Source organism: Phyllostomus hastatus, unplaced genomic scaffold (assembly GCF_019186645.2).
Source record: "Phyllostomus hastatus isolate PE091 unplaced genomic scaffold, TTU_PhHast_1.1 phas_contig_80, whole genome shotgun sequence".
NCBI lineage: Eukaryota > Metazoa > Chordata > Mammalia > Chiroptera > Phyllostomidae > Phyllostomus > Phyllostomus hastatus.
Window position 1 is genome coordinate 49,952,401 of NW_025333960.1, and position 18,465 is coordinate 49,970,865.

Below are 18,465 nucleotides of genomic sequence, written 5' to 3' on the forward strand. Positions count from 1 at the left end.
AATGAAATGGAAGAGTGGGTCTGACCCGAACAGGGTATACACAAGTGTAAGAAACTGTGTTTTCTGCATCAAATCCTGGTTCAGTATTGCAGGATAAAAAATGACTTCGTGTCTCAGTTCCAAGGATGAAGCTGAGACATGAAGTTCCCCTCGTGCGGATTCTGCTGCCGGCGCTTCCCTTCCGCAGGCCAGTTCCAGCTGGCCCGCACCCCTGCCCGCACCCCTGCAGCAGCAGCAGCAGCAGCAGCAGCGCCTCTGTGGACCAGCTCCAGCAAGTTCCTTTGCCCTTGGCAGTGGGCACATTCCTGTGTCAGACACCCGTCCGAAGGAGTCGGAACCTCAGCCTCCCGGTGTGAGGCTGCTGGAGGCAAAGGTGCATCTTCTCTGTGAATGAGAAGTCAGCTCTGCTTTGGAAACAGCCGACTCCCACCCCACCCCTTTCACCACCGTACAGGATGATCACTTTGAGAACCTACCTCTATTTGTGTCTTTTCCCATCATCAGGTGACTTTATTACTCAAAAAGATATTAAAATTCTCATATATTTGCACTTAAACTTGGAAATACAATTTCCAAACTTCAGAAAAATCTTCCAAACAGAAAACATTTGGTGGGCCTTAATCCGTTAAAATGTTAAAAATACAGCCCTTAAAAAAATTGGCTTGCAGAAAGAACTGATTTTCAAGAGGATGAATAGTTTTCTACTAGTGAGACTTTAACTAGAAATTGTTGCATAAATTAGTATGAGGATTGAAAAAAACAAGTGTCAAGATTTAGGAAGCACAGCCAAAGACAGCTGTACTGCATTTAAACCCACCCATTTCTCAAATAGCCTTTCTTCCTGAGCCAGCAGTACAAGTTCAGAAACAAACTGAACTTAAAGCCAGGCCTTCAGATGAACTCCATTTCAAAGCCTTTAACTAAAGATGAAATCAAACGCATATTCAATTACACTGGTCTCACTGAATTTTAAAGTAATTTTTGTAAGCAACTAAATACATATTTCTAACAAAGTTTTTCTTATTCTTTGTAATGTCTCTTCATGTGTTTTAGAGTGTTCACCGTGTGTTGGTGTTGAACCTATGAGCACCCGTAAGTTCACATGAGCGGCGGGGATGCGTGCTCCAAAATTGTTTTGATGGGTGCGAACGGTTTGGAAACGAATGGCTTTAGGAGCCAGTTTTAGCCTCTGGTTTTGCTTTTGGTTAACTTCCGAAGCCAAGTCCCGATTTCCAAACTAAACAGGACCAAACAGACTAAACAGGAATGCGCGTACTAGCCCGGGAGGAGGAACCCGCCCACCCTGGGCAGCAGGGTGCGGGCGAGGCTCAGGCTCCTCCCGGGCGCCAGCCTGGGGATGCGGGTCGGTGGGAGACGGCACCGGCGTGTGCAGCCTCGGGCTGCGGTGAGTCATCGCCGGAAGCCTTGCCCGAAATCAAAGCGGACGTGAAGCATCCACCGAACTGGACTCGGCCCCGACGGCCAATCGAAGCAGGAGCAGCAGCGCCGGCAGGAATCTCCCAGGTACCGGGGCTGAGAGGCGCTCGGGTCCTCAGGACCCTGCCTGCCGGGAGCTGGGCGGAGCGCGGGATCGTGGGAGGGAGGGAGGGAGGGAGGGAGGCGGATGGCAGACGCTAGAGGAGGAAGAGGAAGAGAGGACTCGGGGAAAGGTGGGGGGCTGCCATCCCGCCCGACCGCTGCTGCGCTGGGGTCGCAGTGGCCCCGGCCGCGCTCTTCGCCCCGCAGGAGGGTGGGCGTCCTCCTGGGCAGGGGGCGCAGGACCCGAGCGCAGAAGTGCAGCGACCCTCCCTGGATCAGAGCGTGGTCCCGGGGTGGGAGAGACACCGGAGCCTGCTGACGCCACTGCCATTGGCCAGCAGTGAGGGAGTGGCCGGTGGCTTAGGTTGGGCAGCTGCTGACCCAGAAGGCGGGGCGGGAACCTTGGGGAGGTGAGTGGGAGGAGCCGCAGGTGCCGCCGGGACACCGGCGCGCCGATCGCAGCCTGGCCTGGAATTTCCGGGGAGCCTGGGGCGAGTTCCGAGGGTGCTGATTGATGCCACCTCCCCCGCAAAAGTCTGCCCCCTGTCTGTGTCCTGGAGCTCCAGCCCCTACTCCGTCTCCTTGTTGAGGCTGTTTCAGGCCCAAACTGCTTCCGGAGTTCGCTACCTCCAGGCTTCCCAGCCCCCCTGGGCGGGCCACACACCCACCCACCCAGCTCTCCCAGGACGTCCCCGACGATTGGGTGGCCGTCCCTTCTTCCTCATCCTGCCTGCAGGTATTGGGCCGAATTTCAGTTGCAGCTCTCCCAGAAATGGGATTGACTGTCTTGGCTTCTGCCTCCCCCGTGCCTTCTGAGTAAGGCCATGCGGGCTGCCTAGACTCGCCTGGAATCAGGATGCTGTGGGCTGTCTTTGTTCCGTGCCCTTGGTGAGGTGTGCTCCGCATCTCGCGTGGAATGCACACCTTCCCCATTCCGAGCTGGCTCCTCACATAAACTTCCTGCGGTTCCTGGCCCTCCTCCGCATCCCGAGCTAGCAGTCTGTTAGAAGGTAAACTGAGGCATATTTAAAAAGTCAAGAGTTTATTGGAGCAAGAAGTCAGTGTGAATCCAGCAGCATCGAATCTGGCAAATAGAAAGGAGCTCCGGGATGTTGTAGTGAATGGAAGGCTTTTGTAGGCAGAAGGGAGCAGGCAGGATAAGAAAGTTATTGCAAAGTTACATTCCTTTGGGGACGACAAGGGTCTAGCAGGCAGGAGACTTAACTAGTGCTGATCAGGTGATTCCTGATGGACAGCTGAAGATGCCATTTTTTGGGAGAGCTGACACTGTCATTTTGCTGTGTATCTCTAAAACATCCATGAATTCCTGCAAACCATTTGTTTAAAAGCCATGCACGGCTTTCCAGCTCACAGCTCAAGTTCAGATGTCTAAACCCGGCACCAGGGGCCCGTCCTGTTTTACCACACCCTGTCTCTCAAGGGACACTGGGCAGACACCTCCCTGGCCCCACAAAAACACGCCCTTCCCCCCCCCCCCCACGTCCTTTGCACCTGCAGCCACAGCCCTAACATCTTCCTCCTTCCGTCACCACCACACAGAAACGGCTGCCCAGGTCCCAAAGTGAATTCCTTCTGCTTCTCTGTGGCTTTCCTTAGCTCTTTGCAAATCCTCCCATTGCAGAGTGCACGGCCGGCTTGAAACCGTGCATTTACGTCTGCGTGTCTCCCCTCGGGAGGGAGCTCCCAGTCCGGAAGTATGACATTTGTCGTTCATTTCCTTCCCCAAACCTATATGAGGGAAGTTCCACATAAACACTCGTTGAGCAAATTCGCTTTGGGATGTGTGTATGGGGAGGGGAGGGGAGCAGGGAGTTGGCAGGCGGCTTCCAGGAAGAGGAAGATGCCACACGATTAGACCCAGAAGGCTTGCTTTTGTCGCCGACTCGGCCACTTTTACTACGAGACCCGAGGACAGTAGCAACTGTCCTGACCTTGTCTGTTCACCTGCCGCAGGAAAACTAGTTCCATGCCAGCTCCTTTTATTGGCCGGAAATCGGACTTTTCCATGTTGCTGTGTTTTTATGACGCAGTTAAGCGGTGGCACTGGCACCCAAAGGCGTTATTTTGTTTCATAGTGAAATGAATTCCTTGTTAGATTCATGGTGCAAGCTCCATTTTGTTTCCAGTTCCAACCCTCTGCCAGCTTTAATGGACACATGTGACTGGGGCACCGAGAGGAGCTGCGGGAAAGGGAATCATTCTGCTACCCTGCTCCACCTCCGGCATCTTCAGGGTGTGAGCTGGCCTCCTCCAGGGCCCTCGTGTGTGCGTGTGTGTGTGTGTGTGTGTGTGTGCCAGTGTGTCACTGCTGTGGGCAGGCACTGCTCACACATGACGGCGGCCCAGTACCTGGGTGCTGACAAGGAGCGGAGGTGAGGAAATGAGATGAAGGAGAAGGAAAATGGAAGAAACCAGACATGGGCATTTCTAATTTGGAGCAGTTAATGTGTGACGTTTAACTTGATGAGATACTGCATTAAGTTCATTCCTCTGCCTGTTCGGGCAGGACAATAATACGCAGGACACAAGTACTCACACAGACACACACAGAGACAGACACACGTATACACAGACAGACAGGCAGGCGCATACACCTGCTCACACTCGCCGGCCTAAGCTTACGCCTGCCTCACTCGGAGTTCCAGCTCTTATGCCCAGTTAGGGTCAAACTCAAATTTATTTGAAAACAATTTGCTAAAATTATAATGATTAATAAGCCGTAATAACTTTTTAAGCTTCTACCATCCCCCGCCCCTGGGCCTGGGAGGTAGGGCGCTATCTTCCTTGAAAAGTACGTGTTTAAAAGGAGAACTCCGAGGGACTTGAGAAAGACTGTTCTGGGTTGTAAAAGAGGAGAGCGGCTTTTCAAAATACTTCCGTCTGCGAGGAGCAGAGAAAGAGTTCACAGTGACAAGTGGTCTGAAGCAAACACTCTAAGGCACGGGCGGCAAACAAGGCCCGTGGGCCGAATCCGGCCCTCCACCTTGTTGTATCCGCCCTGGCACCTTGTTTCTACCTGGCGACAGCGCTGATCTCTCGCTTAACTATTAAGGAGTAGTTACATGTATACAGTCCTAAAACTACATCTGGCCCTCTGAAGGCAGCCGCGAGGCTGATGTGGCCCCCGGGGAACGTGAGTGCGACCCCCCTGCTCTAAGGAAAGGCAGATGCGGGGAGAGGCAGGAAGAGGGTTGCTGACATGCAGTCAAGCTGGGGGCAGGTCAAGGTCGGCTTGGTCAGGCTGGATCCCAGATCGGTGCCTCTGGTTCGGAGGGTCCACCTGACGACTGGGATTTGGGTCGTATTTGACAGCCTTGCTTGTGGGCTCGCTCCCTAGCCCAGTTTCGGCAACTCCGTGGAAAACGGTGTGCACTTTTGGAGTCCCCTGATTCATAGTGACTTTTGTGTCTTCCCAGTCGCCCCTGTGTTAGGTCAGACCATCCCAGACCGACTCTCCCAGTCCGTGGAAATCCATCCAGCTGACAGAAATGGCATTTTTATTTACAGAGGACTACGTATAGTTCATAGAACTTGACCTTGGTGAATAAATTGTGCTAGGGACACCAAACTGAGGGGAAAGTAGTACCAATGAGGGGATGTTGTGTAACGGTGAAGACTTTCAGCTCTGGACTCAGCCATGGGTTCCAGTCCTGCCTTCCTCAATGACGGCCCGTGGGGCCTGGGACAAGCGAGTGAACCTTACTCAGTCTCCTGGACTCTGCCGTGTGGTGGCCCCCGTGCTGACCTCCCCTCTTGCTGTGGGGAGTAAATGAGACGAGACATGTAAATTGCAGAGAACTGTGACCGGCACCGAGACGTGTTGGCTGTCCTTGCACTCAGGGGAGAGCCAGCAGGGCTGGGAGGGTGTCCGAGCCCCCGCAGAGGTCGCGTGGCTGTGGTGGGAACAGCCATGAACTCTGGATTGGCTACATTGTGAACAAACCAGTGTATTAGTTGCGTGTTGATGCTGCAACACCTTATGACAAAGCGGGTGCCTGAAAACAACACAAATTTGTTACTGGACAGGTCTGGAGGTCAGAAGTCCAAAATAGTTCCCCAGAATTACTTTTTTTTTCTCTTCCTGGAGGCTCCGGGACAGTTTCCTGGCCTTTTGCTTGCATCCCTGGGTTCGTGGCCCTGCACCATTCGGCCTTTGCTTCCAACGTCACATTTCCTCCCGCGGCTTTGACCTTCCTGCCTTCCTCTTATAAAGACCCTGTGATTACATGAGCCCACCTGGATCATCCAGGAACATCTCCCTATCTCATGATCCCCAGTTCAATCCCGGAGGCAAAGTCTCTAGTGCCCCGTGAGGGAGCGCAGTCACAGGTTGGGCAATTAGATGTGGACGTCTTTGGGGGTGTGGTCATTCTGCTGACCACACCCAGCATCCGGGGGCCTGGGTGACGAGACAGAAGGTCTGGCTGATGTGCTTCTGTGTTGTGTCTTTGACACAGGCCTTCTCTGATGGGTGACCTCGGGGAAGCAAATGGCACCTTCGCCATCACCTTATTAAAAGTGCTGGGTGAAGAGGACCACTCACGGAATGTGTTCCTGTCTCCCCTGAGCATCTCCTCTACCCTGGCCATGCTCTTCATGGGGGCCAAAGGAGACACCGCCGCCCAGATGTCCCAGGTACGTGCGCTGTCACAAAGGGAGGGCAGCTTCCGTTCTCTGCTTCCCCCGAGCTGGTCTTTCCCTATCTTCACCCCCGCTGATGAAGACCTGTGTGGCTGGGAGGTGGGGGTCGGGCATGGGGATGGACAAAGGGCAGATATAGGTAGGACAGGTAAGTTGTATGAGACAGGGAATCTCCTTTTAGTATTTATAGGAGAAATCAAGTCATTATTTTCTCTGGATAAAAGCATCAATATGTTATAGCAAACTTGTATCTTTAATAAGTAAGACAAATTATAATCCTGTCCCATAAAAAGGCTGAGGATTTAAACTTTATTATATTTGCCATTTTTGCTAACACATTTCAAACTGAAATATAGCTATGTAAATGACCTTTTGACAAACAGGTTATTTCTAGTGTATAATTGTGCATAAGTGGATGGAGGATGCCACAAAAACGTGGGCTTGTATCTTCAGGAGTCCCCTAGAGGGAAAATATAATCTGATTGATCTGACCCAGGTTATGGGTGCCCTCAGTTCCACACGAAGTAGTGGATGACCCTTTAGGGAAGGGGTCCTTCACTTCTTAGTGTCTCAGAGTCTTTGGCTGTCCTGTGGAAGCATCCCAGAAAATTGCATAGGCTCACCACATTGCCACGCGTGTCCAGAAGCACATCCACTGTCTACAGTTGAATCCCCCGTGGCAGCTCCTTGCAGCTCACGGATGGGCTGAGGCTTTGGACTGGGTAGGTGGGTGATACAGGCACAACCTGAATTTCCACTCTGGTTTGACATTTAAAACACAGTCTGGGCTTGAGCACTTCTGTAAAATTGCTGATGAGACATTTTCATTTCATTTTGTCTGCTCATTTTTGTAATCCTGGGTCAGGTTAGGTCTGTTCCAGCCACCAATTTGTTCTGTTCTGTCTCCCTCCTGAGTTTTCACATCCTGCCTGCCTGGCCTGTGTCCATCTGGAAGGGCAGTGGTTTACGCCAGTGGCTTTTGCCTCTTGGGAGCATTTGGCAATGGCAGTTTTGGCTGCCATCACTGAGAGGCACTGCTGACATCTAGTGGGCGGAGGCCAGAAATGCTGCAGAATATCCTGCAACACACTGGACAGCGTCCACAACAACGCAATTAGCCCCAAGTGTCAATAGTCCCAACGTTGAGGAACTCTGTGCTAGCCGGTTAAAGCCAGCCGCTTTTGAGATAGGATCCTCTGTGATGTTCAGCTCAGAGATTTGTTGGAGGAGTAAAATGACAGTGTTACAGTCCGTGTTTTCTGTGCCCAGGTACTTTGTCTGAACAAAGTGGAAGACGTCCACCAAGGCTTCCAGTCGCTTCTCACGGAAGTGAACAGATCTGACGCCCAGTACTTGCTCAGAACTGCCAACAGGCTCTTCGGAGACAAGACGTGTGAGTTCCTTCCGGTAAGTAGTAACTCACGCATCGACTGAAGAGAAATTGAAAATACAATAGAAACTATAGGGGAACAGAGATAAAATATAACTTGACTGCCTTAAAAAGTACTTAGAATATTACCGGAATAATTATAATTTTGACTTTTATGATGGCTTCTGCATCATGTCCTTTTTAAACTGTTTCTGGTGCATTCCTCCTGACCCTCAATCTCAACCTGTCCGTCCTCCGGCACCCAGACCTGCTTCCTGCCCTTGATCTGAGTAGTTTGTATTGATGGCAGCATGTAACCCCAGAGTCCCCTAGTCCAGTGAAGAAGCTGCTGCGATTCAGTAAGCGAGGACCACAAAATGACGCTCCCTAACATACAGAGTGGTGCCATCCTGAGATGAACGGGATGATCGGGACGAGCCTCCCACCTTCTTGGCTGGCGGTTCCCAGGCTGCTTCTGTAAGACTCACAGACCTCCTGTCCAGCCTGCTGGTGGGTGCTGCTCCATGGAGCTGCCTGTTCTGGGTGTAAAAGTCCTTGGAGATAATTCTGGGCCTTTTAGCCGGCTAGGCCTTCCAGGAGAAGCATGAGCGATTCCAGGAGTCTCCTGGTTAATCGATGTTTGTTTTGAACATCAGCCTGACCTTTGAAGAGTGCAACTGGGGAACGTTGGGGACACAGGGACCCACCTTCTACTTTTCTCAGTTGCTCGTCTCTTCTCTCTGCATTGTCTTTCTTCTGTAGAAGCTAACATACTTGAGGACAGGGGATGGGTGGAGGATAGGCGTCAATTGCCAGGCACATTTTATCTGAAACCAAGTTGTTGTGAGGTGAGTTGTCTTTGGGATTGAATGTGTTGGGTACAGACCCTTCTTGATTTAACCCCACCCTACATTTCATAGCTCATCCGCTGATACTGTGTTTTTCCCCAGTCCTTTATTCTCTCTCTCTCTCTTTCTTTCATGCACACACGCACACACACACACACATCTAGGCCAGCCACATTGCACTCCTGGAGGACTGGAGGATTTCTTGATAATCCAGTTCTACCACGGAGCCTCCTAATCAGACACCGGGGCTGCAGAAATGAGGAAATCCAACAAGAAGATCAAACACGAAGTCCAGAGGGAGTCTAAGTGTTTGATGGACATTCACCACGGACCCTTTGGCGCATGCCCGTCCCTGTCCACGTTCTCGAAACACCCTGTAACTCACTGCATGCTTACGTCACCTCTCTTCTCTGCCTGGGAGCCACCCCGAGTCTCATGTCAGCCCTTCCCCCCTTCCCCATGCTCTGCCGGTGTCCAGCATGGAGCTCAGGCCCAGGCCCAGCGTTGGGGGTCTGTGCGTTTTTGTTAATTGTGGGAATGAGTCCTAGAGGGCAGTATGGTCTGTGCAAGCAGTTGGGCTAGAAACACGGTCTGAAAGGGCAGATGGTCCCCTCAGCACGGGCAGCTTTGCAGCGGGGGCCAAAGCAGCATCTCCCGTTGCAGGCCTTTAAGGAGTCCTGCCAGAAGTTCTATCAGGCGGAGCTGCAGGAGCTGGCCTTTGCTGACGACACCGAGGAATGCAGGAGATGCATCAACGACTGGGTGACACAGAAGACGGAAGGTGAGAGGTTTCATTTCGGTAGACTTGGCAAGTTGTGAGGGAAAGGGGGGCGGGAGGTGGCTGGGGGTGTGGCCTCCGTGGGGCTGACACTGCCACCCTGTCACCTGGTTGGTGTGCTTGCTCACACGGACCAGCCGTTGGATTCTGTCGTCTTTCTGGGGCTCACCAGACCCCGAAATGGTGACTTGGAACACAGAATGATCAAGGGACAATAAAAACTGACCGTAAGGGTCCCAGACGCCCTCCCCAGTGGACTGTCCTAGAAAATCCCAGAAAAATGCTTCCTCCTGGGAGCCTTGTGGATCTTCTGTCTGGGAAGACCCTTGCCCTGCCCTGGGGGCAGAACGACATTCGGTCTGGGTGGCAGGTGCGAGAGAGCCACCTCTCAGATTACCTCCCTGAGGGAATGGAACAGCTCTGGTTTCGTCCTCTGCCCTCTCTTTCTTTGTTACGAGACTGTGGCTGCACTTGCTTTTGGATCATGATGCTGTCTGGGTTTGCCCCGGAGTCAGGAGCTGCAGCTTATGTGGAGCCCGCCCCGTGCCCTGCCCAGTCCGTGTTCCATCTCAGCAGAAAGAGCTCTGCCCGTTCCCTCCCGGAGTTCGGAGGAAAAGGCCATGCTTTTAAGCACTCTAAAGAGAGTTTAATTTAGAGTGTAACCTGTAATTTAGAAACTACAAAAAGGGGGGGGGGCAGTCACTCTTTCTCCCCATGCCCACCCAGCACTCAGTATTCCACGCGCTCAACCTTTAAGGTGCACCCGCTGCGCCTCAGGCAGCAGCAGTGGCCCGGATGATCCTGAAAGCCGGTAACACGATGAGCCCCCAAAGGGAAGAGCCTTGCAGGTTTCCTGTGTGACGTGTGTGGTGGTCTCTCACTCTCCAGCAGGTGGAGCTGTCCTAAGTCAGTGGGTTAGCCAGCATCCTCGCCACACCTCTCCTTCCCACACCTGACACTTCCCCTCCTTGCCTGCTCACACTTTTCCTTCCATCAGGCTGGCCATCCACATGTTTTCCCAGAACACTAGAGCTGGGGGTATTCTGGGGACCACCTTGTCCCCACTTTCATTGCACAACTCAAGTGGGGCCCCTTCATTGCATCCCTCTAATTCCTTTGCCCCATTCACCCCGTTCCGGAAGCCTACCTCCTCCCATAGCGGGTCTGCACTTCCCATTCCTTGGCGGGCTTTCCTTACCTAGATGCGATTTGGAAGTGGGCATAGAGCAACAGTTTCCAACAACCAGCAGCGACCTCCAGGAGACACTTGGCAATGGCAGAAGACATGTTTGGTTGTCACAGTTGGGGAAAGTGCTGCTGGGTACCCATCTTACAACGCACAAGCTAGTCCCTACAACAAAGAATGATCTGGCCTAATATGTCAATAATGGTATGGTTGAAAAATTATGCTGCCCAGGTGGAGAGGCTTACAGTTAAAATCCAGACTCTTGGATTAGTTCCTCAGCTTAGTCACTTGCCACCTAGGTGACCTTAGGAAAAAAGTCAAGCACAGGCCCTGAACCTGAATTTCTACATCTGTAAACTGAAGACACAATGATAGTTGGCCTGCCTGCTTCAGGATTGTTGCTGCGGGACACACTAGACCCTGTGTGGACGCACAGCCTGAAACGTCGTTGCCCGGATCCATCAGGCAGCCAGAGAGTCAGGATTCCAGCCTGGCTGTCAACACAGCTGCAGTGTCCCAGGTCGAGGAGATCTTTTTGTAAAAGAATGATTATTCCCCACCGCCACCGAATAGCCACAAACTTCTCTCATGTTCTTTCCAGGTAAGATTTCGGAGATTCTGGCTATTGGCACGGTCAGCCCACTGACCAAGCTGGTTCTTGTGAACGCGATCTACTTCAAGGGCAAGTGGAAGAAGCAGTTTGACCGAAGGTACACGAGGGGGATGCCCTTCAAAGTCAACCAGGTAGGGACGGAGATTTCAGGTACACTGCTACTTTCTCAAAGTCACCATGCTGGGGGAGGCTGTGAATGGGGCAAAGCAATAATTTATTTCATACCACCTTGATTGTTAATCCACATCTGAATGTATTTCATACCCCACCCCCCATATATCTGTTATTGGAGAAGGGAGGAAAAAAATGAAAATAATTTTTCTGTTGATAGTTTCCTGTCTTTCACCCTTGATCCAATTGACCTTCTATCTCCGGTCATATTATTGTGGTTGAAAGAATATTTCTTCTAAGCCTCGGAATTATGGCTGTACTGTTGTTGCTGGTGAAAACGAGCTCTTCTGCAGTGTTGAGAGGAAAGAATTTCAGACGGCACACGTGTGTGGGAAAGTTTAAATGTGGTGGCAAGACTTCACTGGGGTGAAGGGAATTAACACGCCCTGGGGGGGTGCAGAGAACCAGTAGGCTCTAGCAGCAACTGCCATGACACTCCTGTTACTCCTCCGTATATTTTCTTGGCTTTTGGTAAAGAAAAAGGTGCCATGTAAACCATCTAATCCAAATTTCTGATTCTTTTCTGGCCTGAGTGGGGCCCTCCTCCCAAGCAACCCCTTTCCTGGACATACTGGGGTTCCGCGCCCTCTCTCCAATTCGATCACCTTTCCAGTTTTCCCCGGCTAGGCTCGGAACCCAAAGGTAGATTTCCCACCCAAATAAATCTTACCACCAATCACATCCTCCCTTGTTTCCTCCCAAAGTGCTTTCTCGTGACACTGCAAGTCCCGCATTTCCACCGGCAGCACGGCCGCCATCTGCATGTACTTAGATTCCTTCTAGAATGTCAGTGACAGCGCTTCCTGTTGATTGCCTTAGGTTCCTGACTAGACAGCTCTGAGCGCAAGGAAAGGGGTGTTAGGAGATGTAAAGGTTGACTATTTATTTTGAACTTTTTTTGGCTTTCTAAAAAGATTTTATTTATTTATTTTTAGAGAGGGAAGAAAGGGAGAGAGAGAGAGAGAGAGAGAGAGAGAAACATTAATGTGTGGTTGCTGGGGGTCATGGCCTGCAACCCAGGCATGTACCCTGACTGAGAATTGAACCTGCGACACTTTGGTTCGCAGCCCGCACTCAATCCACTACGCCAGCCAGGGTTTTTTTGACTTTTAAAAATAAAAATCATATATATTCAAGGTATGCAGGATGAGGATTTGCTATACATAGTGGAATGAGTAAAGAGCTAACTAATATATCTCCCCACGTAGCTGTCTTATTGTGTGTATGATGAGAGTCCCTGAAATCTACTCTTAAAAACTTTCCAGTATTCAGTGCAGTAGTACTAACCGTAGCCATCACGCTGCACATTAGATGTCCAGATGCAGAAGCCTTACATTAGAAGTACTTTTCTCCATTCCCCGTTGCATATAGTAATGGCTGGGGTCAATGGCTATTAGCTTGGAATTTGGCCTCTATCAACTTAATAGCATATTGCGCAAAGACTTCAAAGTCTGCAGTATATTTGATGCAAGCTTTAAAAATGGTAGAGGATCCATATCTCGTTAAGTTTCCTTCTCTAAGAAAACCAAAGCTGTAAAACCAATTATATAATTGAGCAACTTTTCAGAATAAAAGTTGAACTCCCTCTGGCCTGTATATCTTCTCCAACCCGATCCTCCAGCCCACAGGCCTGAATACTAGTTAATTCTCCTCTCAACTCAGAAAAATAATTTTTAATTATGAGGTCTCTGGGAGTGCTTCTTTATGCATTTTATCAAAAGGGAAAAAACACAACTTCTTCCAAAAATAATGAGAGAGTTTTATGTCTGTCTATATTCACCCATTTATTCTCTCTCACCTGGTTATAATTGATCTGCAGGGGCACGAGCGTGTTATACTCAATACTAAAATGTAATAATGAGGATTTTGTATCCATCGGCCTGAATGCACAGAAGTAATAATCCTCTTATATGTACCTAGGGGTTCTGTGCAACAGACATACTTTTGGGGAACAGTGCTCCTTTTGCAGTAATCTGATTTTAATTTGATGTTTTCATTAGGAGAAGAAGACAGTGCAGATGATGTTCAAGAAGGATGAATTTAAAGTGGGCTACGTGGAGGAGGTGCGCAGCCAGGTCCTGGAGCTGCCCTACGCAGGGGAGGAGCTGAGCATGGTCATTCTGCTGCCCGATGAAGACACTGATCTCGTGGCGGTGAGCCCTTGGCAATCCATCTGAGTGTCTGTGCATCCAGCCTTAGCGCCTCTCTTTGAGCCCATTCACCAGAGAGTGTTTGAGGAGTTTCCAGTGTAGGGCTGTTATATATAAAGAGTGCTGGAGGGACACCATTGCATGTCTTTGGTGGGGAAGTGTGTGCATTTCTATGGAGTATTTATCTAGGAGTGGAATTGCAGGTAAGGACAAATGTTGATGAAGCTAAGAAGACAGAGTTCCAAGACTATGAGCATGATTCTTCATTCTGAAGAGAGGGGCTAGTTGAGGGCCTGATAACTAACGAATGAAAGTACTGGAAAAAGATAAGGATTGATCTGGGCAGCCTTTCTCCAGCATTCGTATGCATACGGGTCTCGGGGGATCTTGCTACAAAACAGATTTTGATTCTGGGGGTTATGGCCTGAGAGTTTTGCATTTCTAACAGGATTCCAGGTGATGCAGATGCTGTTGGTCATGGACTGCACTTTGAGTAGCAAGAGTCTAACATACAGGAGAGGGATTTACCTTAGACAGGAGGAGAGAGCCCCCTTCCCCAGACAGAAGAGGGACAGAGCTCAGGAAGACGGTACATTTGGAAGGTGGGAGGTGTAGGACCAACAGTGTGCTGGTTGTCTGTCTCTCTGGGGGTGGAAGAAGTCCTCCTATGTCATGTGTGCTACCTTCCTGCTGTCAGCACTCCCTCAGGGCTAAGTTTAGGTTACCAAGGGTTTGACGATTGACTCTCACCAGGGATGCTAGCCAGCTCCGGCACACCAGTGCACAGGATGTGAGGTTCCTGATTTCCCCGGTTTCTCTGTGGAATCTGGAAGCTATGGGCATAAGTCAAGGATGAGATCTGTCATGGCTACTTAAGAAGAAAATCAGAGGGGTCTAGGATTAGAGCGGACATCCAAACAGCTGTCAGTGGGCAGGGGCACTCACCTGGGCTCCAGGTGGTAAAGGGAAGGAGAGGAAGATGCAAGCTCCTTCTTTTATTTCTCCCTTGTGGATAAATAGAAGGAGTGGTGGGTCTCAGAGGTTTGCAAGCCCTCCCCAGCGCAGACAGAGGGCAACCAGGGTGCCAGGGGCTGCAGGCCCATTGAGTGGCTCGTTTCTGCTCTCCCTTCCCCAGCATCCACACCTCCCCGGCCACTCAGACGAGGCCTGGTTTCCTCTTTCACAGACCAGAGTTCGGGCCTTGCCCTGTCTCTCCTTTTCAACAATCTCTCCTCCTCACAGGAATGTGCATTGCATGAATATAATCAATTGATTATGACAGTTTTCCAAACTAAAGAACATTTGAAATGAATTTGGTACACATAGTTTAAAAAAAACCCCTCTCTTTCTCTCTGATGCTTTCTAGCTATTTTACTTTTGTTTCTATAAAACAGGAAAAAGATGAGAATTTGAGGGATGATCTTGGTCTGTTTACAAGAGAGACCATCTCTGTAGATCGTCTTGGACCGGAACTCACCATCCAGTTGCATGTCCTGGGGGGAGGGGAAAGGGGAGCACCGCAGGTTGTGACATCTCGGTTTTAGGATTTGACTCTTTGTTATTTCAGGTGGAAAAAGCACTCACATCTGAGAAGCTCACAGCCTGGATGGATCCAGAGAAGATGACTTTGGAGAAAATTCAAGTTTTCCTTCCCCGATTTAAGCTGGAGCAGAGCTATGACTTGGAGCCTTTTCTGCGAAGTTTAGGAATGACTGATGCTTTTGAGGAAGCCAAGGCAGACTTTTCTGGAATGTCAATGAAGAAGAACGTGCCGGTGTCCAAGGTCGCACACAAGTGCTTTGGAGAGGTCAACGAAGAAGGCACGGAGGCGGCCGCGGCCACCGCCGTGGTCAGGAATTCCCGGTGCATCAGAACGGAGCCCAAGTTTTGTGCAGACCACCCGTTCCTTTTCTTCATCAGGCACCACAAAACCAACAGCATCTTGTTCTGCGGCAGGTTCTCTTCACCATGAAGAGGGGCCGTTGCTTACAGGTGCTCCGTTTTTTTTCCGGTCAACCTCACCTTAATTCAGATTCCACATGACTACGTTGGTGCAGTGGGCTGAATGCCAAAATAAAGTGTGTACACCTTGGACGTCTGTGAATGTCTTGACCGAACATTCCAGAGCCACTGAGAATAAATGAGGCTCTAGATGTGTGGAGTTTGGGGAGGAGAAGGCTATGCTTGTTCTGGAGTGTTTGGGGAGCTCCTTCCTCTCACAGGCTCTGCCCACACCTACCTGTCGTAGGAAGGCTCTCCTCCAAGTCTGTGCCCATTGTTTGTGGGCATCTTTTGGAACACGTCAAGGATTCCAGTTCCTCCAATCAGCCCTCTCTGTGCACTTCCAACCTGCAGTGACCTCAAAGGTCATTAAAGTGCCCAGCACCCCTGCCACGCTCTCCCAGAGCTGCCAGTGTCCAGGTGCCCTGCCCACAAAGCCAGGGGCTGGCGCTTCAGAGTGAACAGCATAGCCAGCAGTGTCTCGCTGACCGCTGAGATAGAGCGTCTCTCCCGTCAGCGTCACACAGACAGCCCCACGTGTCCCATGTCTCACACAGCCCCTTACGAGTTCACAGGCTCAGCGCTGAGCTTGTGGACTGAGCTAGGAGCCAAAGCTCTGAAACGAGCCCAGTCCTTTCCATTCCCTTTGCTTCCAAAACATACAGGCAACCGAGAAGGAACCCCGACGCAACGCTTCTAAGAAGCAATGGCCCTCTAGTTAATCATATGTGGCCATGTGTCACAAGTACCCCTCTCGCTTAAAATCAGACCTCCCTATCACTTTTTCTGATTAAAAAGAATTTGAGTTATGGCAGCAATTTGGAAATTATAGAAAAGTATAGAAGGAAAAGTTGCCACCCACAGCTCCACTACTGGCAACCGTGAACTTGAGCAACAATCTATATTCTTCCCTGTTCTGTGCATGCAAATAGAGGTTTATAAGCATTTCTCTTTTGCATTTACTTTTTTAATTGCAGCTTTCAATGATCATTTATCCCCCTCTACCTTCTTCCACCTCCACCTACCCACTTCCCTGCAAAGTTTGTAAACATTTCAGCACAAGTGAGTCATGTCCTTCTGTATCTTATTTCTATGCTCAATTACCACCTACTTACAACTATCTGCTCTTGTCCTTTGGATTTGCAGGAGCATTTCTATAGCATCTTCTGTTCCCATACATATCGTTCTCTCTGTGCTGTTAGTGCAATTCCATCTATTTGTCTGTCTTTGACCAAGCTGCATGGTGCTTTATTAGTAGGGCTTTGTACTGTGTCTTAGTTATTTATCTCTGCCATAGAGAAGTGCTCACAGTATTTGTGGTTTGATCTTAGATGTCTTTGGCTTCCTTATAAACCTTACTGTCATGGTCCTCATCTACTGTCTTCTTATTTTAACCATCACAATTTATTATATATTTCAAATTGTTTTTTATCGCTATTAGCTTCTTTTATTTCCTTATTTAAACGGTTTGTCTGTGAAACAGTTCTGCTTCCAATGTTTAGGTTGGGCAATTCTTTTATAGTGTTTTTCTTCCTCAAATATCTAGATTTGGGCTTGTGGGTTCAGGTTGTTGACCCTGGGTTATCGGATGTGGTCTGCTGATAAGGGCTGAGCAAAGCTTCCAAGTCGGACCTCTGTGTGTGTGTGTGTGCGAGAGAGACAGTCGCGCCCAGTCTGGTGACCCACATTTTCTGGAGCCCCTCAGGTAAACCCCATGGTCAGAGTTGAAGCAGTGATGCTCCAAGGGTCCTCAGTTCACACCTGTTCGCTTCAACCCCTCACCCGTGCCAGGCTGTTTAAATGCACTAATATAACCACAAGGATGCTAATATGGATGGCGCAGGCTGTGGAGTTAGGGTTTTGTCCCGAAGGAACGAGGCTAACGGAGCCGAGGCAGGACCCTGAAACACCTGGTCCAGCCTACCCCCTCTCCGGAGCCCACAGGTGTCTCCCTGGCCAGACGGCAGGCGAGCGCCGCCTGAACACGCACGTCCTGGCGCCAGCCTGCCTCCCGTGGTTGGCTTGGCTGCCTTGTTGCTTGGTGACTCTTAATTTGTTGTTATTGTTTGTTTGATCGATTAGTTCTCAGAATCCTTGTTTCTCTCCTGCCTGTAATTTCTCTAGAGCTGAGTTTTGGGAAGAGAGTCAAACTCCTGCTTTGTGCCATCTTTTGCAGGCATCTGAATTATCTTTTTAATGATGTCTGTGCTGCTATGTCAAGGCAGAAAAAAAAAGATTGTTTTACCATTTACTCATAGGCCTTTAATACATTTGAATTCACTCTTTAAAAACCAGAAATTATGTTTTATAGTCTCCAGATTTAAAAAAAAAGTCTTTAAATACCAAATGTTGGCAAAGATCAATAGCAACCCTTATACAAGGCTGGAGGGAGCTGAAATTGGTAAAACCAGCCAGGAAAGCACATGGTAAGCATTTGTTAACACACTATGACCGGATATTCCACTCCTGGTTGGAAACCCTAGAAAAAATGTATGTTCGAGAAGCATGCAAAAAAAAAAACATGCTCATAGCCACATTGCTCATCACAGCAATAAAAAATGTAAAAAAATAGGGAGAACACTGAATTATTAAAATGCATAAATCACGCTGCCTTCCTGCGGTGCAACCAGGGTCATTGCGTCGCTCCGCTCCGGGGCGCCAGTCACAGGGCTGGCTCGTTTTATACAGCACGTAACGTTCCCGGCGTCTCCTGGAAGCTGCACAAATTCGTGTGGAGTACTATATATTAGGAGAAATAAATTAATCCTAGCTACCACCATAAAACACAATGCTGACCAAAAATAACAAGTGCCTGTTGCATTTGCATAATGATAAGCAATAGGCGAACGGATTATTGTGCTGCCTAGAGAGACGTACATATAATAAAGCTACAGAGGAAAAAAACAAAGGAATTAATGCAAAATATAGAATAGCATGAAATCCAGGGCAGGGAAAGAATGTGATTAGCTAGGTCAGAAGGGAACTTTAAAGTTGTTCAGGGTAGTTTGTTTCTTAAGCTGGGTAGTGGATATTTGATATTTATTCAATTTACTATTAACCTATAAATATGCATCTATGTAAATCCATTGCATTATATGCATGACACATTTAACAATGAAAAGAAATTTAACAAAATAATGGATAAATC

General features: G+C 49.4%; 1 protein-coding gene across 1 annotated transcript; it reads left to right on the top strand.

Annotated features, from left to right (window-relative positions):
- The first annotated feature begins 1,321 nt into the window (after nucleotides 1–1,321).
- On the top strand, nucleotides 1,322–15,410 carry LOC123826146 (serpin B8-like). The gene is made up of 7 exons (XM_045850079.1): nucleotides 1,322–1,524; nucleotides 6,018–6,195; nucleotides 7,471–7,608; nucleotides 9,082–9,199; nucleotides 10,984–11,126; nucleotides 13,167–13,319; nucleotides 14,884–15,410. The coding sequence occupies exons 2-7, from the start codon at nucleotides 6,028–6,030 to the stop codon at nucleotides 15,286–15,288; spliced, it is 1,125 nt and encodes a 374-aa protein (XP_045706035.1). The 5' UTR covers nucleotides 1,322–1,524; nucleotides 6,018–6,027; the 3' UTR covers nucleotides 15,289–15,410.
- Nucleotides 15,411–18,465: the final 3,055 nt, after the last annotated feature.

What these genes read in the sequence shown, in the direction of transcription:
- LOC123826146 (XM_045850079.1), top strand. Translation starts at nt 6,028, where the DNA reads ATGGGTGACCTCGGGGAAGCAAATGGCACCTTCGCCATCACCTTATTA. An exon ending in TGCCCTTCAAAGTCAACCAG is followed by an intron (nt 11,127 to 13,166) that starts GTAGGGACGGAG and finishes TGTTTTCATTAG; the next exon opens with GAGAAGAAGACAGTGCAGAT. An exon ending in AAGACACTGATCTCGTGGCG is followed by an intron (nt 13,320 to 14,883) that starts GTGAGCCCTTGG and finishes TTGTTATTTCAG; the next exon opens with GTGGAAAAAGCACTCACATC.